The 27,708-nt window shown below is 39.2% G+C and overlaps 1 protein-coding gene across 6 annotated transcripts; it reads right to left on the bottom strand.

Moving 5' to 3' along the window:
• Window positions 1–97: 97 nt before the first annotated feature.
• On the bottom strand, window positions 98–27,520 carry ALG5 (ALG5 dolichyl-phosphate beta-glucosyltransferase). 6 transcript variants are annotated; one of them, XR_011569730.1, is made up of 12 exons: window positions 26,074–26,206; window positions 22,425–22,596; window positions 21,985–22,031; window positions 21,581–21,649; window positions 20,948–21,040; window positions 19,274–19,387; window positions 16,450–16,482; window positions 14,307–14,366; window positions 9,307–9,458; window positions 4,589–4,658; window positions 2,349–2,434; window positions 98–296 (listed from the first exon to the last, which is right to left on the bottom strand). XR_011569730.1 is itself a non-coding variant. In XM_070800180.1 (12 exons), exons 2-12 carry the CDS (start codon window positions 23,921–23,923, stop codon window positions 181–183), a joined length of 966 nt encoding a protein of 321 aa, XP_070656281.1. In that variant the 5' UTR covers window positions 23,924–23,957; window positions 26,074–26,154; the 3' UTR covers window positions 98–180. The 6 variants fall into 6 exon arrangements, 5 of the variants coding, with proteins under 5 accessions (XP_070656281.1, XP_070656280.1, XP_070656279.1 ...); XM_070800180.1 differs by lacking the exon at window positions 4,589–4,658 and adding an exon at window positions 23,900–23,957 and having other exon boundaries at window positions 26,074–26,154; XM_070800179.1 differs by lacking the exons at window positions 4,589–4,658; window positions 26,074–26,206 and adding an exon at window positions 27,199–27,520.
• Between the last annotated feature and the right edge of the window lie 188 nt (window positions 27,521–27,708).

Raw genomic sequence — 27,708 nt, 5'->3', positions numbered from 1 at the left:
ATAAATACCTTAAAAATTTTTCTCCAAAAGAGGTATAAAGATTTTTACTTCTGACAATAAATTCTTCAAAATTATTAAAAGGCAGACAATACACAGGTTTATTCCAGCTTTAAAATTTTAATTTTAAATGAAATAATGTGACACTGATACATAAGTATACAATCAAAGATGGCAGATAACCTAATTCATTTTCCTGGTTTGTTCAAGCCTCCAGGCACCAGTCAAATATCGAAGTCGTATAAAAAGTAGATCCTTTCCCATCTGTAGCCAGCTCCAAAAGGGAACTAATTTAGAACCTGTAATTTAAAAGTAATTAAAAATAAAAATAATTTCAGAGGAAAATGTAACAGAACTGTATTTTAGAAGTCAACCTACACCATCTTTGTGAGCTTCTAGTCACCATAATTTGTATTATCTGTATGTAAAATATAATTTGTACATGTAAAAATGATTTTTTGGGGGGTAAGTCTTCATGTTGTACACACTGCTTTTCAGTTTCATGCACTAGAGAACTGGGCACACCTTGTACATAATACAAGTACAGATTAATAATCTGAAATAAGAAAGCCAAGACAGAAATCCAAATTTTACTCTATTTCTACTAAAGATTCTAAATCAGATAAAAGAAATACATCTTAGCTAGGCCGCCTTCTTGTCCAGTGGTTGTCAAATGGCAATATGTCAAGCCCAGTTGACTCCATGAGATTTGCCCCCTTGAGCGTGTTTTAAAGCTTAGATTCCTTTATTTTACCCCTTGGAATTGTTTTTTAAGTAAGTCAGCAGTAGGGCCTCCCTCCCCTCCAGCTTCCGTTAACTGGGGTGCTGGGTGGTAAAGTGACCTGGTCAGGACCACAGGACAGTCACTGACAGTTTCCAGATTTAAGGCCAAATGCTCTGGCTTTCTCTTTTTCTCCCCCCTGCCCTGCCCAACTTTACTGAAGTATAATTGACAAATAAAATTGAAATGTATTTAAGGTGCACAGTGCGATGATCTGATACCCAGATACACTGTGAAATGATTACCACAATCAAGTTAACATATCCACCGTAATTTTATTTAAATTGTGGACAAGACAGTTAAACATCTTTAAAACCAAAGTGAATGGTTTCTCTAAAAACAATAAAAACAAAACACCTTGATGTGAAATAAAACTTGGGAGGCTCTAAACTGAGAATTTCAGATGGCCCCTGCTCGAGCAGGGAGTCTCGAGCAGAGGGGTCTGCAGATGATGAACACAAAACCTGCTCACTGAGTGAAATGGTTAATGAGATTTAATACTCAGCTACCTGAGAAATGCAAAGTGAGCAAATGATCTAAACTGAAACGTAGTGTACTTTCCCCCACTTCAGCTTCCCACAGAGTCTATGCTGGGCACAGAGCAACACAGACACTTCGATGGAGCCGATCACAACGGGTCTGAGCATCCTCTCACCTGCTTCCCTTCCCAGGTGGTCTGCGCTGCTACCATGGAGAGGAGTCAAACCGCTGTAAACTCAGTATGATTCAGCAAGACTCCCAGAGGTGTGCATAGTTTGTATGGTTTCTAGACTGGTTCTTAAGCTTTTTCTGTCCCTAAACATCTCAATTTGCTTAATACCACACTGACTTTTCAAGAGGAAGCCATGCTCACCTGGAGGAGAGGTAACTGAAAGTCTCCAGTAATGCTCCTCCCACACGGTGAATTAATTTGGGATCATTCTAAGGTAAGCAAAGGAGAACACTAGAATATATTTTGAATTCTAAACAGTGAGATCTGTTTAAGCACTTCTGAATAAAAATTATCAGGAATTATGATAGATTTCACATTATTATAAACCTTAGAGATCTTTACATTTTTGGATGTATATACAGATACTAGCTAAAAACCAGCTGTGAATGGATTATGGATATTTGGAGTAAAAGCAGCTATAATTCTTCATTTAGCTTTGCAAAGTGGTTTGCAGGTATTCTAAACTCACTGAGCAATGATATAACACAATACTAAAAAAAAGGTATTATAAAAAGTAAAGTTTACTCCAAGACTATCCACCTTGCTTGTAGCCCGAAGTCATCACGATGCTGTCTACTGTACAAGTTTTTATTGAATTTCTTAGGCAAGCCAGTAGGCCTAATGAAGACCCTAAAAAGAGACTAAAAAAATCCAGAAGGCAGTAAGCCAGCTGGAGGCAGGTAGTGGGGATCAGTAGGCAATACTGTCTGTGAAACTGCCTCTCTGAGTCAGGACAGCTGAGCGGGCCCTGAAGGGGGGCGAGGGGTGACAGGAAAGCCAGCTGACGTCACTGGGCAACTGTATGGTCTAGGTCTTCCCCTGACTTAAGATCAGCTGTAACATAAACAATATGCTCACCTTCAATTTCAGTCCAGTTGACAGCAATTTCTGCTATTGGGATTTTAAAGAACTGTGCTATGTAAAGCAGTTCTACATCAAATGCCCTGAAATAGAAAATATATGGCTATTTATTAAAAAGACAAACAGAGTGTAACTAAATCTCTACCTTGGCATGTTTTAAAGAAGCTTACATGGCAGATTATAAAAGCTTATATTGTAAAAGTGAAGGTCAGATAAATGTAAGGTCAAATAAAAGTCAAGGAGTGGAGGAGTTTCAAGGCAAATAAAAATGTTGTGTGTCACTGCATAACATTTAAATGAGAAATATGGCCTCTCTCACAATGCCGAAACGCGCAGAGGTAAAAATGTTCTCTTGGTGTCTAAGAGAAAATTTAATCCAAGAGAAATTTTTAAGATTGATGGTTTTCACATCCCAGCTTTAGCTAGCTCAAGATACAGAACTGATAGCATTTTAAACTGATTAAGAGAGCTGATAAAACAACCACTGAGAAGCACTAGGAATGTTCTCAATCACTTTAGAGCTGCTTGATTATGTTCTTCTACCATCCAAGAACCAAGGTTTCATCTCCAAGTACAGAGTCCCTGTGGCCTACCTTCCGCCTTCCCCTTCCCAGTGCTGTCCCGGACTGCACAGTAGAGGCAGCTGGCACAAGTGAAAAGCCACTTTCGGCTGGTGTGAAAGGCCTGGTGGGTATAACTACATACGTACAGAGAAATCATCTCCAGTTTCAATTCCCAGCTCAGCCTTCCTTCTACCTGTGAAAGGTTCTTAAAGATCCTCTTCAGTCAGTCCTTTGATTTGGGTCAAATCTGCTTCCCTTAACATTTCTGAATCCTGATATGTTGGATTCTTCCAGCATTCTCCACCAGTTGCTTCCTTGCACTGGCATTAGTACCACTCCCTGTGCTGCACTTCTCCGTGCTTTTGCCTGTCTCTAAAGGCACTCAAGTCTTTCACTGTTTTGCTTTCATTCTTGAGACATTAACACCCTCTTCTCACTCCACTTTCTCGACTGCACAGAACATACTTCAAACTTCCCAAGCTTGATTTTAAAATATTAGCACAAATAGCAAAACGCCTCAAATCCATTTCCATTTGATTTCCCTGATCCCAAGCAATCTGAATTTGGAGTTTTGTTTTCTTGGCTGCAATACTACCAATGTCCATTATGCAACTAGTTTAAATCCCAAGTGTCTGGATAATTCAATACGAAAACTTTTTTTTTTAAAAACATGTAGTGCTTTTTCTTATCCTAATAAAATATTTACTTAAGATGATAAAACCATCTACAAAAGTGTTCTTTGTGTTTCTAAAAGGACTATGTAAAACTTCCGTTAAATAGAATTGTGATACTCATGAAAGAAGGAAACAATTTGAATATTAAGCTGTGTGCTTAATCCTTCACTCTCTCAACACAAAACCCAAAAATTACCTAATGGGCTTCTGAGTTGGTTCTAATGATATTCAATAATCTGATCAAGATTATTAAATATTTCTCCAAGGATATCAGTACAGAATCACTGACTCATCAAAGGCACAACACAAGAATGATGAATGAAAAGGAGTGGGGTGAAAATGCAGCTGAATAACTGAATTTATATTAAAAAAACTGAAAGTGCTATTCATCTTCTAAACTATTATTTTTATATAGCCTTCACCCCTTAAACACTTTAGATATGAGGTGTTTATTAAAACAAAACACATTACCATTATTATCAATAAAAGACCAATCTAGTACCAAAGCAAACATTATAATTAAAATACCAAGTCCTTCTAGCTGGATAATAAAGAGAAGGGTTATTCTCCAACTAAGTGACTTCTTGAGCTTTTTAAGTGTGGAGAGGGCAAAGCCGCTGTGTTTTCTTTTGTGACTTAGTTCCTGGTATATCTGTTCCCTTATGAACAGATCTATTTCTGGAGAATGAAGAGTGTGCTGACTTTGTTAAACGGCAGATACACACATACCCTCCTGCTCCCTCCTGAAAGACCACTAAAATTAAAACGACAATGAAAGGATAGTAAGACAAGAACAAAAGATGATGAGAGTAGCCAAAAAAAAACCAAACATATGAATGTTGGAAAGCAGCTGCACAAGTAATCAGGCAGAGTGGACAGCGGCAGAGGGAGAAGCCCAGAGCAGCTAATGGTCACAGAGGCCCCTGAGGTTCAGGCATCAGGGGCCTCGAGGGACCTCTGTTAAGTGGAGGTGCAGTGGGCTGCAAACTGGAGGACTCACTGAAAATCTGTATGAGATTCTCCTTTCTTCCAACTGGTTCTGTAAATGCTGGCAGCCAGGCTCATGTGTCCTAGGCAGGAGATTGAAGGATCTCACTTTAGTGAAAATGACCAGCCCCCAAACACAGTGACAGCTGGGAGTTACCCATACAAAGTGGCCCCACTCGTTTAGTCCACAGTGACATCTACCAGTTGGTCAGAGTTCTTTGACCATGCACACAGCTACTGATGAGCTTTACAGGGTCATACTAAAGATACCTGAAGGTAAACTTTAATGATAGAAATAAACATAAAAAAACTGGAGCAAAAGAAACAAGGCACGGAAAGAAGAAAATCTCAAAGTGTTAAATGAGACATTAAGAGACGTAGCGGAAGATACTATAGTCGTAAAACAGAGAAGAATGAATACTGGAATACAAGAGTTGTAGGAAATTGCAGTTTTGATAGCAGAGATAAAAATTCAAAAGGAAGGTTAGATGGTAAAATCAAGGAAACCTCAATAGAAAAATAGGAAGGAGAAGAGAAAATAAAATTAGAGGATCAACAGGGAAGTTCTACATGTGTTTTACAAATGAGAAGAGAGAGGAAATTGTTGAAGAAAGGATTAAAGGACATTTCTGAGGAACAAAGGACATGGGTTTCCAGAGTTAGAGGCCCACTGAGTTCTCAACAAAATGCATGGAAAAGAGCCATATTAAGTCGCTGAATCATGACATTTCAAAACACTCTAGAGGAAAAAAAGGCTTCCAAAGCGGGGTGGAAACAATATGCCACAGAAGAGAATCAAGATTACATTATCGACAGAACTGGACTTTTCCACAGAAACACAGAATGCCAAAGAAAACAGAGCAACGCTTTCCAAATCCTGAGGAAAAATGATTTCCAACCTGTAACTCTTTCTCCAGCTAAATGGTAAACGAGCATGAGGGTGGAGTAAAGGCACGTCTCCGCACGCGGGGTCTTGCAGTGCCTGCTTCACATTTTCAGCAAGTTTCATAGAGGATCCGCTCTACTAAAATAGGGGGGAAGCCAAGGAGGACGAGATGGAGGACAGGAGCTGCAGCAGACCAGGAAACAACTAGAAAGGAAGAGCCGACGAGGTGTCTCTGAGAAAAGGATGGAATTGAGGCATAATCTGATGCCTCTGGGAATTCACGCTCCTGTCAGAGTGAGCATGAGGAAATGTCAGATCCATCAAGAAATGCCAACAAAAAGCTCCAGGCAGTTATTACCTTCAGGAAAAACAAAAAGTACTACAATTACATGGGTCTATAATCTCATGGCACGCTACAGATCAAATCTGAATTCTCCTTACCCAGCTAGAATAATCAACGCTGAGCTGAGCAAAATTACTTTAAAACTTCAGTAGGCACGTAAGTGTGGAGGGTAAACAGGAATTTAAGAGAATACTTAAACATTCACTTCCTACTTTGGAAAGTAATAACTAAAACTGAAAAACTGAGACGCAGCTATGCAGACACTTTGTTCTGAGCATGAAGCAAATGCCACAAGCAAGCAGTAGAGAAATGACCGTGGCTACAGTGAGGGAGCGGAACCGGGGCGGGGGAGGAAAAGGAGGTGGGGCCAAGGAGGGAGCTGAACCGGGGCGGGGGCAGGGGGGCAAAAGGAGGTGGGGCCAAGGACAGCAGACTTCTTATAAACCCGACGGAATGGTTTCAAATTATAAACATGAATAACACTGATTAAAAATAAAAAATATTATTTACTAGAAGAAGGTACAAAGAATCCATTTCAAAAATTACTCATAAACGGGGTCAAATTATACCTTAACGTTAACTGGGAAGACTTCAGGTGAGGTAGAGTTCAGAGGATGGAGATTATATATATTTATATTTAACATTTAATGCTACTCATACTCAAGCAATTCTGAATCAAAGAGATGGCTGCAGTCTTTCAACTTGAGCAATACAGTGTGTACTATACCTTGATGTTTTCTAACACCTAGAAACTCTACTTGGATTTTCTGAAAGTTACGAGAAAAATTTCAGTGAATCTTTAGACTAAGTCCTCTTAAGAAAACTGTCTAAGGTGACACCTACATGGAAACGAGTAGATGCACAATTTAATTTCTAAAACTTACACTGCATAAGAAAAAACCCACATCAGCTCTATAGTGTTTCCTGATTGAAGTTTAAGAACAGAGATGTTTAAATAAAAACAATGAGACATTACTGCTTATCAGGCTGATACATGCCTATTTGATGGTTCTCCTTTATGGGTACAAAAGAAACATTATTGGATCCTAAAGAGAGATGTGAGAGGTTAAAGTTTTAAGTCAATCAAATCTCAAGTAATTAGAAAGGCGTGCACATGAACATAAAATTTACAGAAGAAAAAAAAACAAAACACATTCTTTAACTTAAAAACACATAAAACCTGGGAATGGTGCTGGCCAATAGGGCAGCCACTATCCACGTGTGGCTGGCCTGAACCGACAGGTACTACACTCTCAAGGCACAGTACAAAGAAAAGAACGTAAAATAGTTCAATATCTTTTTCATACTGAATGCATGCCAAAATGACCATGCTTATATTGTGCTAAAGATAACATTAAATTTGATCTTTCTACTTTTTAATGTGGCTACTACAAAGTTTAAAATTACACATATGGCTTGCATTTGTGTCTTCTATTGTATTTCTGTTGGACAGTGCTGCCTTAGAACAATCCTGACAAGGAAATTTCATGATTTTAAAGTCATCAAGCCTAAAACCCTACTGCTCTCCATTTTTAAATCCTTCCTTTCAAACTACAAAGAACCTAGCTCTTTAACCCTAGATTTGGACATAACCGCTTAATGAAAAATACCTACAGCAGAGGTGTGTTTCTGGAGTGGCTTCTTAGAGTCTCTGATTTTGAAGTCCATTAACTATCAGTATATTTTCTTCTCCAACAACATAACAGAAACATGCATTTAAATTAAAAGACCAAATATAAGTACTTAAAAAAGCAAATTTAACCTAGGGAAAAAGGATTTAAAAACATTTTAATTCTGAAACTCCAGTTTCTTTAAAGTTATTTGGGAAGATTAGATGACATCTATTTCTAGGGGGTAACAAATATTTGCAAACACATGCATGAAAGTTATATAGACTACATGAGTGAATATCTACTGGAATAATTATGCAGACTCCTGCCACAAACAGAATTCACACAGAACCCAGAACTAGCACTGAGTATTAATTCTTACAACAATATTTACTGAGTAGCTATGATGGGTCAGGCACTCTCTTAGTGAACTATACCATATGTTAATATTTTATATTCTGTCATAAATGTTATGACATTTAATCATTGCTAATCCATTTACTTTTTTGTTTTTAAAGTGTGCAACCAACTAGGATTTTCTGCTCTTGTGGAGCTTATGTTTTAATAGAGAAAAAGAAACATTACACAAATAAAACACTACAGATGTGACAGGTGCAAAGGTTTATGGTGCTCCAACAGCATACAGTAGGGGCATCTGGTCTACTACAGAGAGTGAGGGCAGGTTGTCCTAAGGAAGATCTGAAGGATAAGTGGATGCTGACGGAGAGGCAGTGGGTGGTGAGAAGGGAAGAAACTGCATGTGGAGACTCAGGTGGGCAAAATTATAAAATAAATATTGATGCTGATATCATTATCATTCTCAAGGCCCAGGGAAGGCACTCAAAGGCAATGGGAAGCAAAGAGCTGTGTCTGATCATTTCTAATTTTTGAAGAGATCCTCCTGGCTGCAGCACAGTAACTGATGTTCTATGGAGCTTTTAATTCTGAAACTGGAGTTTCAGAATTAAAATGACCAAACTGATGGTGGTGAAGAGGAAGAGAAATGAAGGGACAGTTAGAATGACTCCAGGTTTCAGGCTTCTGTGTCATACTGTTAGTCCCTAAACAGGCTGAGAGCTGACGTGAGGTCTGGGATGAAGAGAGGCTGAGAGAACAGTGTATTTTAAGATAGAGTGCTCTGAAGTACTGAATGTTGCTGATGGTTCATCAAGATGGTAAGTAGTCATATTAAATAAGATAGCTGGATTTAATGATAGGAGGGTAACGAGATGTCTAGATGGGGGGACAGGTGAGGAATGGCAAGTAGGAAGATGGAGACAATGAATACAGACCATTTTTCCAGGAGAAAGTTGGCTGTGGAAGGAAAGAGGGCTGGGGCTGGAGGGGTGCTGGTGGCTGGTGTCAATGGAGACCATGTTTTTCTAATGGTGAGGGAAATTTAAACTTGAAAAAACTGATGAGAAAAACATGGTTGAGAGAAAAGGCTAAAGACACGAGAGAGAAAGTAAGTGAACAGGCCTGGGTTCTTAGAAGGTGGAAGGGGATGCAGGGACCCAAGAACTGGCCTTAGGCAGGAGAGGGAACTCACTCCTGTCAAAGAAAAAAGAGAAACTAGATACCCTTTTCTGCTTTGATATTTCTAAATTTTTCTTCAAAGGAAAAAAGGAAGCTTAAGGAAATAGGATGTTTTCAGGCCTCTTGATTGATACTGTCTACAATTAAGGTGAATATATAACTTCATACCCTATATGGGATTTGAGATTTTAAAAATAAGAACCAAACCAGTATAGGCACAGATTAAGTTTACAGATATAAGTATGAATTTTGTTTAAACCTGGAGGTTCATTATGAGAATACAGGGTTGCTTCCCATTAGCTGGAGTAACTGCTGCATAAGAAGACATACCAGACACATGCCGGTTAGGAACCTACCATCGTTCAATGTGGAGAGATGAAAACGTCCGTGACGCTGCTTCTCGAGTTAATAATTTGAACCCACACTGTGTGTCCCTGATTCCTTTGACACAAAGGAACCACACCAGAAAGTGGAACCCATACATGAGAAGAGTACGGAAGTAAGAACGCTGCAACAAAGACAAAATATAAATGACTTTTGCATTTATCTATAAAGGAGACATTGAAAACAATCTGACTGCAGAGAACTGCAATTTAATGTTTAACTGACTGGGTAGCTCTCACACATGAACACCACCATCCCATTAGCTGCCCTGGTGAAGTCTATTCTAGACACTGAGGATGCCTACTGCTTGGAGCTGGGCAGGGGCTAGAGAAGTAGTTCCTTCCTTCCTGGAGGTTTAGTCAGACAAGGAGAACCACAGTGACTGTGAGAGCTGAGGCTTCAGAAACCTGCACAGCAGTTGGGGGCGCTGCTATGAGCAAGAGGAACATCTCCTCCACTGTCTTTTGTGCCTCTGTGCCCCAAACATATTTTAGTTTCAAAAAAGGTGAGTTACCAGAATATCTTGGAAAAATGAAAAATGAAGTTAACCTGAAGTTTGATACCTGGCTAATGAGAATACAACAGCAGGGGTCAGCAAGAGTGTTGCAGAAGCCACAGACCATCAAGGAGTTTGAAACAAATACCCAGTCTCCCTAATTAAGTATGACAGATATTTTTGATAAAATATACTTTAACAGGCTAAGTTCTTTAATATTTTGGAAATTAAATTTAAGTAGTCTTTTGTCTAAGTATTCCCTATTCTTAGCAGTCATTAATTTTATTATTAGTAGTAACACAACATGTATTTTATTCTTAAAACAATGAAAACTTAAAAGCATAAGAAAAACAGATCAGTAATTATCTTGGCAGTCAAGACTTTCACATTTAGGATTAAAAAAGGATAAGATCTCTTAAAATTTTCTATAATTATGGTAATAGAAACCCATGGAATGATATATTACATATGCACGTAAGAAACCCAGTAAAAGTCTATGCAAAATAATATCTCATCCTAGTAAATCAAGGTCCTTCCCTCCTTTTGGCTTTTCTTTTTCATTACTGTAATCTTTAGGATCGTTCTTCATTCACATGACTTTTTCTATCACCAAGGAACAAAATCATGACTCAACAGTCACATAAGATGACCTAAGAGAAAAGCCACTGCACTGAGCAGGCCTGTATTTGAATCCTGGCTCCATTAATAATTAGGCTGACCTTGAGCATGTTACTTCCACTCTCTAAATCCCACTTCCCTCATCTAGAATAAAAATGCCTGCCTCACAAAGTTAAAGATTAAATGGTATAATATTAAAGTCTTTAGCCTGGTGTTTGGTACAGGAAGTAACAGACACTTAATAAATGCTTTTAATAAGGGAAGGAGGTTTGAAAGCTCACTTTAACCTCCTGACCGAATTTCACTTGTGTATTAAATAGGACAAGAAGGGAAGGAAGAATAAAATATCAAACTTATCTAGATGGTACTGAAACAAAGTCTTTGGAAAGCTCTGACACTTCTCCCTGGTCACCTAGAATCATGAGTTACGTTTTGATGTAAGTATGTCTTACCTCACTAAGCAGATAGGGCAAAACCCTCATCTTAACATACTCTGGGAATCTCACAACAGCTTGCTCAGTGCCTTCCATTTAAAATATTTCCAATAAAGACTGGTTGGCTGACTAAACCTCCAAAAGAGCACTTATGCCCAGGAAAGGAACAAATAGAAATCGAAAGACAGAAAAATAAAAATTAAAAGGTAGAAAAACAATACCTATAAACAAGTTCTTGAATGATTTTTAATGTGACTGAGATGAGCTTACTAGGAGCCAAATAAAAATATTCATGACTGCTTTTGCTTGGATGTTAATAGAAGATTTTTGTTTGTTTTAGGATAATGGCTATCTAAAAGAAAACCAAAACAAAACACAAACATGTGGAGTTCACATGAGGACTTTAAGTTATTTGGTTTCTAACATATTGAAAAGCGTAACAATATAAACAGGATCTTTAATTTTTAAAACTTGAAAAAGTCTCTTAAAGTTTAGAAGACATATAAAAACACAGACCTATTTAGTTAAAAGAAGGAAACAAAGTCATAGGAGAGCATTATATGAACTTCTGAAGTAGATATTTTAAAATATTTACTATTTTAATATTAATAATTTCTAATATTTATGAAACATAAGGAATTCAGGTGAAATTTAAAGCTGACTGGTTATTTTATTATCTTAAAAAGAGAAGTTAAAGAAGTCTCAAGATTTAAGCAAAGACTCTTCAAAATATAACCTAAAGAGATCAAACAAGCAGTAATGGATTCTATTTTGAATCCTTTAAAAATGATAAATTTGAGAATACCGAGACAGTATAAACACAACTGTTTCAACTGTTACACAGAACATATGGGCATATGAACACATTTAAGGATGCTTAAATGACCCCACCGATGCTGTATCATGCACGTTTGTCTTCCAAGAGGGCAACAGAACAGATGGTAGGATTAACTGAGAATATGTATAAAGGTGTTTAGGAAAGGTAAGTCTGAAAACTACACAGTTTAGCTACCAAAGTTGCTGTTTACTGTGTTAATTAATACTCCTGTAACTTTCTCACTGTCCACAGATCGATCACCATGGAGGATTTGCATCACCTATAGGACATTAAAAGAACCCAAGTGTCCAAGAAGTGGATGGTCGTACCGCAGTTTCCTGGACATGTGGCCAATGGATGTGTTGCCCCTTGGAGATGACCTTCTCTATGACAGACACACTTCTATGAGACTCACCTGGACTTGAACTACAAGCCTACTCAGCAGGAGTTATACACAGTGGCTCCAGTGGATAACTGCTGATCAGTTTACCCTTTCTCTCTGGAGCAGCTGCCAGTTCTATAGAGCCCCAAAGCACTATGTCAGTCACTAAGTTTTAGGGACGGAGGAAGGGATGGACAGATGACAAGAGAAAAGAGATCCTGGGGTAGATCCCTTGATGACTGGTTAAAAGCAGCACTAAGTAGAAGAAGGTCCAGATCATAGCACAATCCCATTCTAAATACTATTTTGAAAAAATTCAAAGAGTTTTCAACTAATGGAAGTGAAAAGAATTTACATCGTTAAAAACAAAACCAAAAACCATAATTCCCTTCTATTGCCAACAAACAATAACAGGTCCCAACCATTTCTTTTCTAGATTACTTCAACTGCTTCCTATTTCTCCAATGTTTTTCCTTTCCAAGTTGATTATAATTTTTCCCCATTTATATATTTTTTTTAAAAAAGGAAAAAATTTACTCACAAAACCCTTAAATTAATATGTCTGTTTTCATTAAGTATTTTTGTTTGAATAGATTTTTTACACAAACAAGTATACTGCATTTATAGTATCATACTGTTTTTCATACAACCTAACATTTTAGTATTTCCCTACATTATTATACAGTCTCCACTGTGAAGTGAAGTGAAAGTCGCTTAGTCGTGTCTGACTCTTTGTGACCCCATGGACTACATAGTTCATGGAATTCTCCAGGCCAGAATACTGGAGTGGTAGCCTTTCCTTTCTCCAGGGGATCTTCCCAACCCAGGGGTTGAACCCAGGTCTCCCACATTGCAGGCGGATTCTTTACCAGCTGAGCCACCAGGGAAGCCCACTAGCATCTATTTTGTTGCTGTATGCCATTTCATCCAGGGGAAATATATACAGCTTCTAGCATCAGGATACAATATTTTATAGTTTCTAATATTTCACAATTAAAAGTCATGTTCTGAACATCTTGCACATACACTTTTCCTTTCCTTATCTCTTGTGTATCAGTGAACTGATGAAGTTGGACTAGCTAGCCTCTAACTTCTTTCAGCACTAAACTTCTAGGAGTTTGATATTCTCTATGGTTAACAGATTAATCTTTTCCAAATACCAGTAGGATTTCATAGGGTTACAGAGTTATATTTGGACAAAATGCTGAAGAAGATACAATAATTTATTTCTTAAATAAAAAAAAAGGAGAGTTCAAGTTTTCACATTTGAGCAAAATCCTTAAGGGATTTAATGGTTCTGCTATCAGTATACCTTGGGAAAGAATTAGAATTTTTTCATGTCCTATTTGAGAATCACTGAGGGAAAGGGTCAATCTTATATTCCATTGGTTCTCAAATTCTGGTTGCATAGGGTGACCTGGGAAACTTAAAACTGCAGACTCTTGGCTAGAATCTGATTTAGTGTCTGAGACTGGCCTAGGAAAGTGCATTAAAGAAAAACACAAAGAAAACGCGCCCCAGATGATTATGACCTTCCTCTGAAAACTACCGCTTTATGCTCAATCTACGTGACCACTCTAGCAGATGAACATAAAAGAATATAATGGATAATTACTGAGCCTGATTCATTAGGTCTACATTTTTACATGAAAAAGAATTAAAATAAAAAACACTGCATAGAATGATTCTTTGTTATATTTTTTCCTTGAAGTCACTCCAGCTTCTTAGTCTAATCTGTAAATTACCACCTGAAGAAGTTAATGTCTTCACTGATTTTTTTAATATATTGAAAAGGGCAGCACAACTTTACTCACGTGAAGTTATGTTGCTTTCCTAAGGGAAACAGGTTTTAAAAATTTAAACTTTGAATAAAATTTAAAATATAGTATTTCAGTGTGCTGACATGAGAAAAACTAAAGGCAAGTTCATTGGTTCCAAAACGCATCATTTGGAGAAATTTGCCTTATAACTGAATGGGGACGCTCTTTGTGTCTTCAAAAAAGAGCTGCCTGCATCCTAAATCAAAGTGAAGTCTATAGTCTCCCTTTACACTCATGAAAAAGAAAAAAAAAAAAAAATCAATTCCTGTATGTGCTAGTATTTCCTTTTGAAAGGAACCTCATTTTTATGAGATTAATTATGAAAGCTTAAGCTTATTTCATGCTAATGTATATGTAAAAAAGAAAGAAAAAAAAAAAAGGATGCATGATTGATGAAAGCCTCACCTGAGCAATGGATTCTTTTTCCAAATGAGCTCGAGATCCACAAGCGATAGCCATTTGATCCTGAAGGAAGAAGCAATGAAATCAGTATCACTAATAAAAACATTTGCTTTCAATGTAAATATCATATTTTTTAGAAACTATTTTTTTAATGTTAAATATCTTTAAAGGTTTACTGAGGAGTTCGGAATCTTAAAGAAGTCTAATTGTATTTACTGAGATGACAGTTTTCCCTCTAAATATAAGAGGCATGGATTATTTCAGAATTCATATATTTAAGCGATTTTTCTAACTGAAAATACTTTGTCAATATAATTATAAGAAAAACTAGTAGTATTAGAAAGAAAAGGGTTATCTGTAGATAGTGTGATTTTATATGTAATCACTGCATTATGGAAAACCCAAGAATATCAACTGAAAACTGATTACGAATAAGAGAATGTATTACGAGAATGTAAAAGATGAGTGGGCACAAAATGAATATGTGTATAATATTTTAGTCTTATATGTAGATACAATGATCAGATAATCATAATGGAAGCAAAGACAATATTAATAACACGAATAAAAAGGAAAAATTTATAATCTTTACAAGAAATGTAGCAAGATCTAAATAAAGGAAACATACAAATGCAACCAAAGGAAAGAAAAATATCCAATCACAGAGGGCAGACCATGACCATGGATGAGAGGATGTGATTACAGTATTAAAAAGGCAACTCCCTAAGCTAACCTTTAAATTTAAAGCCATATCAATAGAAACATAAAAATATTTTTTCACTGATTTACATAAGCTAATTTGGAAGTTAATATTGAAAAATAAAGAACCAAGAAGAGCCAAGAATATTCTAAGAGTGAGAAAAGACTAGTGCCAGAGGATTTAAAGTTACATTAGAAAGCTAAAAATAATTAAAACTAAAGTTGTTGTTTAGTCACTAAGTGTGTCTGACTCTTTCACAACCCCATGGACTGTAGTCCCCACAGATCCCTCTGTCCATGGGATCTCGCAGGCAAGAATACTGGAGTGCCATTTCCTTCTTCAGGAGATCTTCCCAACCCAGGGATTGAACCCATGTCTTCTGCAGTGCAGGGGGAATCTTTACCACTGAGCCACCAGGGAAGCTAGAAAAACCAAGGTGCTATGCTGTGCTTAGTCACTTAGTCGTGTCCGACTCTGAGACCCCATGGACTGTAGCCTGCCAGGCTCCTCTGTCCATGGGATTCTCCAGGCAAGAATACTGGAGTCGGCTGCCACACCCTCCTCCAGGGGATCTTTCCAACCCAGGGATTGAACCCAGGTTTCCCACATTGTAGGCAGATTCTTTACTGTCTGAGCCACCAGGAAGCCCAAGAATACTGGAGTGGGTAGCTTTTCCCTTCTCCAGGGAAACATCCTGAGCCAGGAATCAACCAGGGTCTCCTGCATTGCAGGCAGATTCTTTACCAGCTGAGCTACCAGGGAGCCCGAAAAACTAAGGTGTGTGTGTTAGTCACTCTGTTGCGTCCGACTCTGTGACTCCAGGGACTGCAGCCCACCAGGCTCTTCTGTGAATGGAATTTCTCAGGTAAGAATACTGGAGTGGGTTGCCATTTCCTTCTCCAAATGATCCCAAGGAAGGCACAAATATACAAATCCCAGAAGAATTTATCAACTTGACAAGAAAATCTTAAAGATTATTGTGTGGCAAAACAAGAAAAATCCAACCACATTAAAAATTAAAAGACAAATAAATTGGGGCAAAATACAGCAATTTATATTACAGACAAAAGGGTAATTTCCAAATAAAGTGCTCCTACAAATTATTAAGAAAAGTACTCAACAACTGATTTGGAAAGAGGTGAAGGTTATAAACACAAATTCACAAAAATAGGAAGTGGAAATACCTTTTAAATCACTGAGAAGATTCCTACCGCAATCATACTTATACCAAGAGCAATGTAAATAAAATCTATTAATGTTTTACCATATTGTACACACACGTTCTATATAGACAGCAATTTGAAAACTGTTACCTCAATTACAAATATGTACATAATTTGATGCAGCAATTTAACAGCTAGGGATTCTTCCCATAATAAACTTGCATATGTGTAAAATGACACCGATCTAAGGTTGAACACTTCAGTATTGTTTGAAGAAGCAAACCTGTACGTCCATCCAAAGGGACTGGCTATGGAGCTGTGAAAGAATAAGAAGGATTCTGATGTACACAGATGGCTCACTCTCCCAAATAGGTTGTGAAATGCAAACAACAGGAACAATGCACAGGGTGTATTTAAAAAATAAAGAATACAACACCCATCTTCTAGGTGGACATGTGGAAATGGATGACTCTAACTTCTGAGAGTGACTGGGTGACTGAGAAAGGCAGAGCGAGGTTCACTGCATACCTTCTTATACTATTTGAACTTTGAACCATTAATCAGAATAAATTTAAAAAAAAGTGTTCATTGTAAAGAAATTGGGAAACATATAAATTTACATGCATACGGAAAAAAACTTATTATAAAAACTCATGCATAATCTCGCTACCTAAAAGCAGCCATTGCTAACATTTGTATTATTTCCTTGTGTTTTTTTTGCTTTTGCTCTCCTTTCTCAAGTACTATTTACCCCAGTCTGGGGGGGAAACCCACAAAACTGGCTTAAGAAATCACTCCCTGATGCTAGTCCCAGTTGATTCTATTTAGAATAGTTAAACTACTGAACAGTTCAGTTCAGTCGCTTAGTCATGTCTGACTCTTTGCGACCCCACGAACCGCAGCATTCCAGGCCTCCCTATCCATCACCAACTCCCGGAGTTCACCCAAACCCATGTCCATTGAGTCGGTGATGCCATCCAACCATCTCATCCTGTCATCCCTGTCTCCTCCTGCCCTCAATCTTTCCCAGCATCAGGGTCTTTTCAAATGAGTCAGCTCTTCACATCAGGTGGCCAAACTACTAAACAAGTGGTCATCATATACTTTGCTCAAAAAATTATTTTATAAGATCAATTTTATTGAGGTAGGACACTACAGGTTAGGAAACTGAAAAGCTTTACATTAAAAAAAAAAAAAAAGATAAACTACTTGGAACTGTAGATCCCTATTTCATTTGTTTGTCATATAAAGCTCTACTTGCATTATACACATTTAGTTCACAACCTTAAAAGAATAATCATCTTCAGAGAAGGGACTGTAGGAAACTTTAAAGTTCACCAGGTAAGAATAATTAGCCTAGAACATGTGCCCTGGTTACTCTAAGAGGATACGCAAGAAATCAGTACAGCTGACCCTTGAACAACACAGGGTTGACCCGGGCGGGTGGAGGGAGGTGCGGTGTAGGCACTCCTACATCCTTTTTGTTGTTCAAGGGTCAGCTGGAGCAGCAGATTTCTTATTGCTGCAATTAAAAATAAAACCAGCCAAGAATAGAGAGACCAGTGGAAGCCACTGAAGAACATGCTGGCAATCCTGTCAAACCAATGTGGTGAAAGACATTTAAGTTAACTTCTGCCATCTAGTGAGTCAGTTGTGTGTTCATTAGAGAACTTGACTACTTTGCAATTCATGTTCCGGCTTCAGTATTTTCAGAAATATTCTAGTCAGTTTTCATTAGGGTTTAAGGAGATACATGTGAGGCATGCTTATGGGCTTTGTGGCTCAAATGGATTGAAAAGGGAGTACCAATTACATGAAAGATAGAACAAGAGCCTGTATCCTGAGAAACTGAAATTGAACATGCTGATGTGTAATAAACTCAGAGCCACATTTCCATTTCTTAACAAAGCAAAAGAAATACAGAGACAGAGGTAACACCTCTCAAGAGGTACAGAGGCACCAGTGTAAGGATGGAGTCAGGGTGCAGTGGCAAGATCTGTTAGGTAACAGTGTCATGTCGTAACTGGATCCTCCCCAACTTTGGCAGAAAATGACCAGGATGATAAGAAAAAGAAATCTGCTATTTAAAATCTGAAATAACTATTGACAGGCCAAAGTCGAGAAGACACATGGAAAACAGATAAAGTTCTATGCAGCTTTGTTGGGTTACCTGGGTGCCTTGCTGTTGTGCGATTTTTGTCATTCCTCTGAGGGATGGATCCACACCCAGCTTGAAGCCCTGACAATGGGGAGCCCTAGGAACTTCTGCTAAATCCTGGGATACAGTGTGTCAGTGAATGGTGTCCATAGGCACTAACTCATCCTCAAAGTCTGAATCTTTCTAGATCAGGAGTATTTGGTAAAAAGCTCAGAATATGGTAAAGTTATCTCTTTTCTCTAAATGGCTTTTAAGGGCTAGAAATGGCACCAGGATTTTCTTTCTTTCCTCAACCTTTACTTTTTTTTTTCTTTTAAAACAAATGTTGATACTGCCTTTATTCATAATTGCCAAATGCTGGAAAACTGTCCAAATGTCCTCCAACAGTTGAATGGATAAACAAGCTGTGGTACAGCCCACAATGGAATACCACTTAGCAGTTAAAAGGCACAAATCACTGATACACAGCAACTGGGATGAATCTCAGATGCGTTATGCTGAGTGAAAGTCAACGTCCACTTTTTGAAATTGTGGCACAAACAGACACGTAATCTTTTTCGAGTAGTTGTTGCTTGTATTTTGTTTTTGTTTCATAAAAATAAGATTCTGTGATCCAGTGTCATTTCATATCTCCACCTAGAAAGGTCCATCTGTGCTTTTACATAAAAGATTTAGCTGAATATGCATGATAAATGTTAAAACTCTGGTGGGAGTAAAGCAATTTAAAATTGAGAGAGATGGACAGAATATTAAATAAGTAATTGTGAAGTGACTCTCAGAAAATCAGTGAAAGTAATTAGCTCTTCTGTGGGACTGCATATAGGAATTTCACACCCCCCCCAAAAAAAAAAAATTCCCCAACTGTTTAACTTAAAAACACCATTTTGATTTTACTTTAGGCCCCCTCTGTTCTTTACTGAATATCATTTAAACTATATTCTATACTCACTGGCCAAGGCTGTAGATCATTCAGTCCTTTTTCTAATTTCTCAATATCTGGAAACTTGGTGGCTCCATCAGCATCTGCCATAAGGATCTTTTTACCTCGAGAACTGAATACACCCTGTATGTCAACATTTCAATTAAAAGAAAGTTGCTTAAAATCAAAGTTAAATTTGCTGACATAGCAATTTGTTCTGCTTTACTTAAAATATCCAAGAAAGAAATATTAGGTATGACATGGCAGGAGGCCAAAGTTCCCTGAAAACAATTGATAAGATCATTCCAGAAGTATCCAGTGTCTACTTCATGATTTTAAAAACTTTGTGAGGTCATACTACTAATACCTTGGAAAATACCGAGATGAGAAAATAGATTTGGATAAAGATATGCTGCACCAGTAAGAATAAAAATGTAAAATACCTTCTATAAAAATTATATCTGTATTATGTAAGTACAGTGGCACTTAACAGGGACCAGGGGCTCCTTAGAGGAGTATATGGAGAAGATATTTGTGGAGAGATTGAACAAATATAATAGAGACAGCTTTGCTGTGGAATGCATCATAACATGACAGAGCTTTGGTATTTTTTACTATGGGATCTAAAATGTTTAAAATTAATTGTTCAATAAAGAAATGTAGAATGCCACTAAAATTTAGGGAGTGTGGATATCTTCAAACATTACTTTAGGCATCTGACACTTAGCAAACTTATGCCACCCAATTGTGAACTGATCAATCTTTGGGCAGAATATGGCCCTACCAGTGCATACTTCACACAGAAACTATGCATCAACTCTTAATTTCACGGTGCATTTGAGTGAACACATTGTTTCTTAAGTATAAATATACTGTCACTTAACAGTGTGCCTATAGATAAGACACACATATACAAATCTAGGGGGCTTCCTCAGTAGCTCAACTGGCAAAGAACCGCCTGCAATGCAGGAGATCCCAGTTTGATCCCTGGGTTGGGAAGATCCCCTGGAGGAGGGCATGGCAACCCACTCCAGTATTCTTGCCAGAAGAATTCCATGGACAGAGGAGGCTGGTGGGCTACAATCCATGGGATCACAAAGAGCTGGAACACAACTGAGTGACTAAGCACAGCACAGCACATACAAATCTAGACAGAAATTGGATCATCTATTCTACACCATTAAGCCACTTATTAGTAAATGTGATGTCTTTTTATCATACTCACTAGAATATGGGTGAAAAAGCAGAAATAAAAAGTTGTATTTAACATCTGAACATCATATATTAAGTTTTCAAAAAGAGAAACATTACAAGCTACAAAATCTGTAGCTATATGTTTGCGATTAAAAAAATAATAATAATAAAGGAGTAACTCAGTGATACACGATAAGGGGGTTTCTTGAATGTGGGTGACCCTCCTGATTCTACCACTGAGGGCCTCCACCTCACTGCTAGATCAAGATGAATACTTCTTTCTGAATCACCCAGCACATTATAGCTATGGCATGATATTTTCTTTTTATTATGATCACATTATATATACATATATGTAAGAAGTTATTATTAAAAGCAATTTACCAGCCTTACTTGAAAGGCTGGTATTGAACCACCAAGTTGCAGAATATACATGTGCTGTAATCGACAAAAGAGGCTATTCAAAATACCTTCATATTTCAGATAAAAATGTAGAAATTACGTTATTACCATCCTAATCGCTCCGCCCTTTCCACGGTTCTTCACCAGCGTTATCACTCTCACTTTGTCACTTCCGTATTTCTGGCAGTATTTAAAAGCTACCTGTCAAATTACATAAAAGTCAGAATTAAAACAAATTTGAATTCCAAGACAGTAACAGAAACTGGGTTTCTGATTTTGGCTTAAACACTTGATATTCTAGTTGCTGCCTCTTTGTGACCGGGTGACACCCACAGCGGGTTCTGGTGGCCTAGAGAAGCTGCTGAATTCCTGGGGCCAAGATCCGAGCCTGACTGCTGAGGTCACAGCTCCCTTTCCTGCAGAGGAGACACCAGAGCAGGTAGTGGCTGTCTCTTTTTTCTTGACTCCTCTGCCTAAGCTACAGAGCTTCTAGAGAAAATAAAAATAAAAGCCACGTGCTCCTTGACTGTTACACATTTGTGACTGGGTTCCCAGAACTGCTTAAAGACCTGTTTACTTGTCAGCAGCCAACCTTACTCCCCAGAGAAGCTGTCTGTATCCTACACCATTTCCCCCAAATCTTCTCCTTGAATTCCTTACTCACAGCAGAGAATCCCACCAGACTTGTCCTCTTCTGAGTCTTCAACCTCTTTCTCTCTGCTGGCTCCTCAGCAAACTTACCTTTGAAGTCTGGTCTTTGCTGCCATCGTCAACTATTATCACCTCATAAGTGAAGGTGGGATCTTGTTTCTGCAAAAAGCAAAAATAAAATACCACCATTTGGCATGGCCGACATCAAGATTTCTAATCAAGTTGTAAGAAAGCTAAAAAAACTACTAGTGTTTTTTTTACTGTTTATGTGTATAAATATGAATATAAATTTAAGTGTACAAAGGACACTTACAGAATGTAACTGTACAAAGTGTATAACGTGTAAAAAGGCCAAGGCAACAGGCTGAGCACAGAGGCCAGGACCTTGACAGCCTGAGAATGGCCGGCACCACCTCTCATCGCGGATCCAGCCTGGGGTTCACAGCTTGGTGACCCGTTCTAGTATTAATTAGACATCAGAGAAAACATGATACCTGTCTGTCTTCCAGATAACCCAGAGCTTCATCCATCATTACAGGCACTTAAAGGAAAAAAAAAAAAAAATATATATATATATATACACACACACATATATAAATTGCTTTTGGAAATCACTTTATCCCAGCACACAGCTTATGTATCAAAGAAGCCTGGCTAACTAAGCCCTCCCGGGCTGTCCCCCCAGAGGCTATTTCAATCTGGAACATCTGTCTTCTGCTCCTCTCTTGCTCATCACTTCTCTTCAACACTTCAGCCTCAGACTGGATGCTCCTTTCTCGTCTAATCCACACTCATCCTTTCTCGTCTAATCCACAACCACCAACCATGCACACTCTCTACATCCCACAAGTATCAAGGCTCTGGCCAAGTCCAGACTTTCAATTTCCTTTTCTTCCCAAACTACCCCTTACCAGAAGAATCAAGAAGGGCTTACACCGTTTTTCTTCATTGTATGAAGGCACGACCACAGAAAGCTGTTTGGTAGGTGAGTCCTGAATGCTGGGTAAGGCTTCCCTCTGGCCCCTGACATTTAAGAAGAACTTCTCTTCTTCATGTCGATGAAGCTGTGGCATTTCTGTAGCAGTTATAAATGCAACAAAGGAAATCTAAAAGCAGATATGTTAATAAGAGATTGCATTGTGGTGACCTTTTAAAACACCTGTTATGTTAGAATAGGGGCTTCCCTGGTGGCTTGGATTGTAAAGGATCTGCCTGCAATGCACGAGACCTGAGTTTGATCCCTGGTCAGGAAGATCCCCTGGAGGAGGGCATGGCAACCTACTCCAGCATCCCTGCCTGGAGAATTCCACGGACAGAGGAGCCTGGTGGGCCACAGTCCATGGGGTCGCAAAGAGTCGGACACGACTGAGTGACTAACAGTGACATTAGAATACATCGTTTACATGATGCTTCCCCCAGGAGGTGAAATATTTACTGTTTTTAGTCCATTAACAATGCTCTGGAGGTGACTTCAAAACTCCAAGCCTTCACCTCTTGTAAACTGATTACTGTTGTCCTTTCTTCCCTTACTAAGCCCAGGAGGCGCTCTGTGTCCTGTCATGCCCCAGGCTTCTGTCATCTCAGATCTAAGAAGGAACAGTCACTACGGAAGTGACACCTACCCCGAGATGCCCTGAAACCCAACCCCTTGCCCCACTCCCCCCAGAGCCTCTGTGACAAAGGACACATTACAGGGAGAGGCTGTGGGTGAGGGCAGACCTCTCACTCAGGACCAGGCTGATCCAGGGTTGCAAGGAAAGCATCTGCCGGCCCCAGAATAAGGACAAAAAAGCTGAAGAATATATACTCATCCCAGATTTCAGTTCAGAACACAGAGTTTTTTGGAGTCAAGTATCAAATTTGGAGCCTATAGGCACTATGAACTGCTAACATTATATAGCCCTCTTCCAGATTCACTAGGGAGCTGGCTTTGGAAATAACCATTCTTTGTAGCACTGTTTCTACTGATATACTTTCTGCTTTCAAAACAATCAACCTACCAACTTTTGGAATGCAACTCATTTGTAATTCAATGACCATTTATAACATCCCACTGGAAACATACTGAAATTGAATGTGCTCCTGGTTAGCATGAGTACGAAGGCAGTGTGCCGCCTAGTGGTTAAAGAGTTCCTGCTCTGTACTCCAAGCTCCGGATTGTGGTTACTAAATTCAATTTCCTACTAAAAGTAACCAATGCTCCTAAGAGAAATGGCTGATTCAAGTGGAATAGCAGTCAGGCTAGGAAGCTACAAACATAATGACAAAGTAACCAACTTGACAGGCTCCAACTTGACAGGGAAGAATTGAAGCTTCAAAAAGAGTAACTAGCGCAGTGTATCAAAACACAGGAAAAACTTTATATCATGGGTTCTTAACAATACTGAAAATAAAAAATTAATTAATCACCTTTGTAAGAAGCCAGGGAACCATCTCATTATTTTCAAAACTTGCCTTTTATCTTTACCTTTTAAAATATGAAAGGTATTTTAGGATAACTGAATAGCTGAGGGTGAGTTTTTTTCATTATAAAATTCTAGGTAACACATGAAGGAAAGATACAATTAGAATATTCTACTCTGCAACCCCCAATGAAACAGTGGATTTAGGCAGTGATCATCAATGGCTGCTAAAACCATTAGGTTAATGACAAAGTTAATGATTGGTGGGTCAAGCTAGTAACTCCTGAAGCTGTGAATCCCACTAGACACCAAAGAAAATCAGACATCACATGCTTCCTGATACGACACAAAAGGAGTGATCAGCATCATTCACACACTTCTCTTGATTAAAACACAAATATGCATTTCATCAAATTGCAGCTGTAACCAGGAGTTCACAGGAAATTCAGGGGACAGAGCAAAATGTTAAAAGTCACCTAAGGGATGCAGTTAGTAAAATCCAGATTGTGAGAAATTCAACAGAACAAATGACTGTTTATGAGAGACAAGAAAAAAAAAAAGAGAGAAATTGTTTAAGAGACTTGAGACAAACTGATCTAGTGCTGTGTGTGTGTGGATACTGAATGAAACAAACCAGTTATACAAATACAAACCAGTTATACTAATACAAAGGCATTTGAACCAACAGTGTATTTTAAATCACTTAACAACGTTAAACTTAAAACTGCGATAACCTTATTGTGATTATGTTTTTAGAAGGGGGTCGTAACTTCAGAGAAAAATGCTTAACATTTACAGATAAAATGTTATGTCTTGGATTTGCTTCAAAATTAACTCAGAAAAGAAGTGGGTAAAGAGACAGTGCAAAGATTATGTATGAAACAAGACTGATGTGTAATGATTCCCTGCTCTGGCATCTAAAAAAGTGAAGTTCCACTAGTTGGGTGACATTTGCCTTCATGAGTCCATGTTTCCAACATCAGCTTCCTCACCAGTCAAGGGAAACTAATGATAACATTTCTGTCAGATGTTGTTTTAAAGATCAAAAGAGATAATCCTGGTTAAAAGCTGAATACAATATCCAACATATTGGAAGTATTCAATAAATGGAAGCTCTTATAATCACTTTGAGCTACTAGGATCAAAAACTTCTAGTACAACCTCTTGAAGTGCACATTTAACAGGGTCAACACAAGACAGATTCAACCTAGGATTCTGTCACACTCTGCTCCACCAAAAACCTGAAAAAAAAACCCCAACAAATCTCCATATACGACTAAGGGAAAATAGACCTCTTCACTCACGCAGACACAAACACTAAACATGTCAGGATACATTGCTTGTTCTCTACCTAAACTACCTCTAAGCTGTAAATTCTGAGAAGCTGGCCCAGTGGCCTCCCTGGCAATGCTACTACCGAGGCTGCTAATCTCAACGTCAAGGAAGCGGAAATCTCTCCCTTTACTAACTAGATGGCGGGCCCATTCCAAATTATATGGAAGAAAGTTCACTTGGCAAATTTTCTACTTATGGATCAGGAAGTGTTACGTTTCTGTGTTTCCACAGTAGTGGCAAAAGAAAATCTGAGTTTGAATACCATTGTACTGTTTCGTGCAGATGCAGTAAACTTAGGGTGCTGAATTCTGGGACATAACGACCCCTAACCATACGGTAACACCAAGCCTTGACCAGCTTGGTCTTCTTGATCCGCTGATTTATCTATTCTGCTAATAGCTGGCTTTGGTCAGTCCTGTCACCACTTTCTATTTGCTTAACTATACCAGGAAAGAGAGTGTCTAGAAAGCACACACTTTCTGGGGGGGGGCTCAGGACCTCCCCAGGCTGGGCCAGAACTGCAGACCCGGGAGGGAATCTTGGAGAGGTCAGGGCTGAGAGGGCGGATGGGCAGAAGGTCCGGGAACCAGGGGACTAAGAGAAGACAGGGTGGGCATGTCCCAGTGAACGCAAGTGTCAGGTTCTCAGCACGCAGGGAGAAGGAGCTCCAAAATAAAAATAAATAACGGAAGGAAAGGGGGTGTGAAATTCTGGGGTCTAGGCTTGGGGAAACGTGGTGCAAGGACACGTCAAAGAGCGGACAGCTCGGAGGAGAGGATGCCTGGGGGCCGTGCCTCCAGACGCGCAGTGAGCCCAGGCCCGCGTCTGTCCCCATCCCCTCCTCACCAGAATCAGGGCCGCAGCGACCAGCGCCGCGCCGAGCGCCGCCAGCTGCAGCAAGAGCGGAGCCATCCTCCATGCCGGGCCGCCAGCCGCCCTATCCCGCGCCTACACACACGCGGAAGTGCGGTCGCGCAGCCCCGCCTCCTGCCCGCAGAGAGGCAACGCCAGCTGGGCGCCCGCCGCCCACAGCGTCACCTCGCGGCCAGACCCGGTCACGCCCGGGGACCCGCGATGCCCACAGCGCCACCGCGTGACAGGACGAATGACTATGTTGTGTGCGAGCTCCTCTGTTCAAACCCAGTAGCGTTGTCAGAATCAGCAAGGAGAAATAAACGGATGTCCACTTAAATTGAATTTCAGATAGCAACGGATCGGTTTTTAACAGCATTATTTTTTTTTATTCCAGGTATTTTTTATTTCTTCAAATTTGTTATTTGCCAGGAGTGACTGAAATAAAAAAATTGGGTCCCATCGTCATCATGGAAATGGCTTTAAGAGAAAACTGGTCATGTGAATATTATTGCTTCCCATTTTCAACCAGTAAATAGTTGCCATTGATAAATAGACAGTTAACAGTCTGTCAGGAATGCTCAAGATATGTTATATAATACAACATGCCTAGTCACAGGAGAAAAACTAGGAAATAACTTAGGTGAACTTCTTGATTTCATCATACAGGACATAACAGCATTATTAAAATATAAAATTCACCCATTTAAGAGCCTTTTGTTATATTAACTTTGAAATACTGATAAAATTTCCCATTTTAACCAGTTTATGTGTCTACTACAGGGACATTGATTGCATTCACAGCTTCCTCCAACAATCACTACTGTGTATTTCTAAAACTTTCCCAGTTCTCCCCCAGCTTCTGGTAACAACTAGTAACATGAACAATTTTGCGTGTACTCTTTGTTCACCTGACATTCAAATTGAATCGGATGCCCTGCGTTTTATCGGCAACCCTTTCTAGGAAGGAGGTGGAGTGGAGGTTTTGAGCCACGACGCAGGCCACAACGAAAGTTGTTTGTTTGGAGCCCACTCTTGGCAGCTGCGTAATGTAACCTGACGTGGATAACGAACGCATTGAATTTTTAAATTTTCGGTGCTCGAGCAGGAGGCTTTTACCTGGAAGAAGGCAAGCCCAGGGCTCAGCCTAAGGAGGAGGGGAAAAGGACGCTGAAACATTGGAATAATGCTCCACGCTCAACACTTGATTCTTTGCTATAAGGTCGGTTTTCTCTGAAACTCTTGAATGGTGGGCTTCCCTGGTGGTTCAGCGATAAAGAATCCGCCTTCAGTGCAGAAGACACAGGAGACATGGGTTCCACCCCTGGTTTGGGAAGATCCTCCCACTCCAGTATTCTTGCCTGGAGAATTCCAAGGACAGAAGAGGCTGGTGGGTCATAGTCCATCAGGTCGCGAAAAGTCTGATTCTACAGAAGAGACTAAGCACGCACGCTTGAACTATCAAACTGTTTCTAAACAAACACTCGTAACTTCCGTAAAAGCCGATTCGCTAGAAAACGTCAAGCTCAAGAAAACCTAAAGGGGCGTCTGGCTAGAGGGTTGTCGAAGCGAAGCCATGCGGGAAACCGTCCTCACTTCTTCTACCTCTACTCTGGCCCATACAACCCT

Source organism: Bos indicus, chromosome 12 (assembly GCF_029378745.1).
Source record: "Bos indicus isolate NIAB-ARS_2022 breed Sahiwal x Tharparkar chromosome 12, NIAB-ARS_B.indTharparkar_mat_pri_1.0, whole genome shotgun sequence".
Classification (NCBI taxonomy): Eukaryota; Metazoa; Chordata; class Mammalia; order Artiodactyla; family Bovidae; genus Bos; species Bos indicus.
This window is presented reverse-complemented; position numbering and strand designations above follow the sequence as displayed.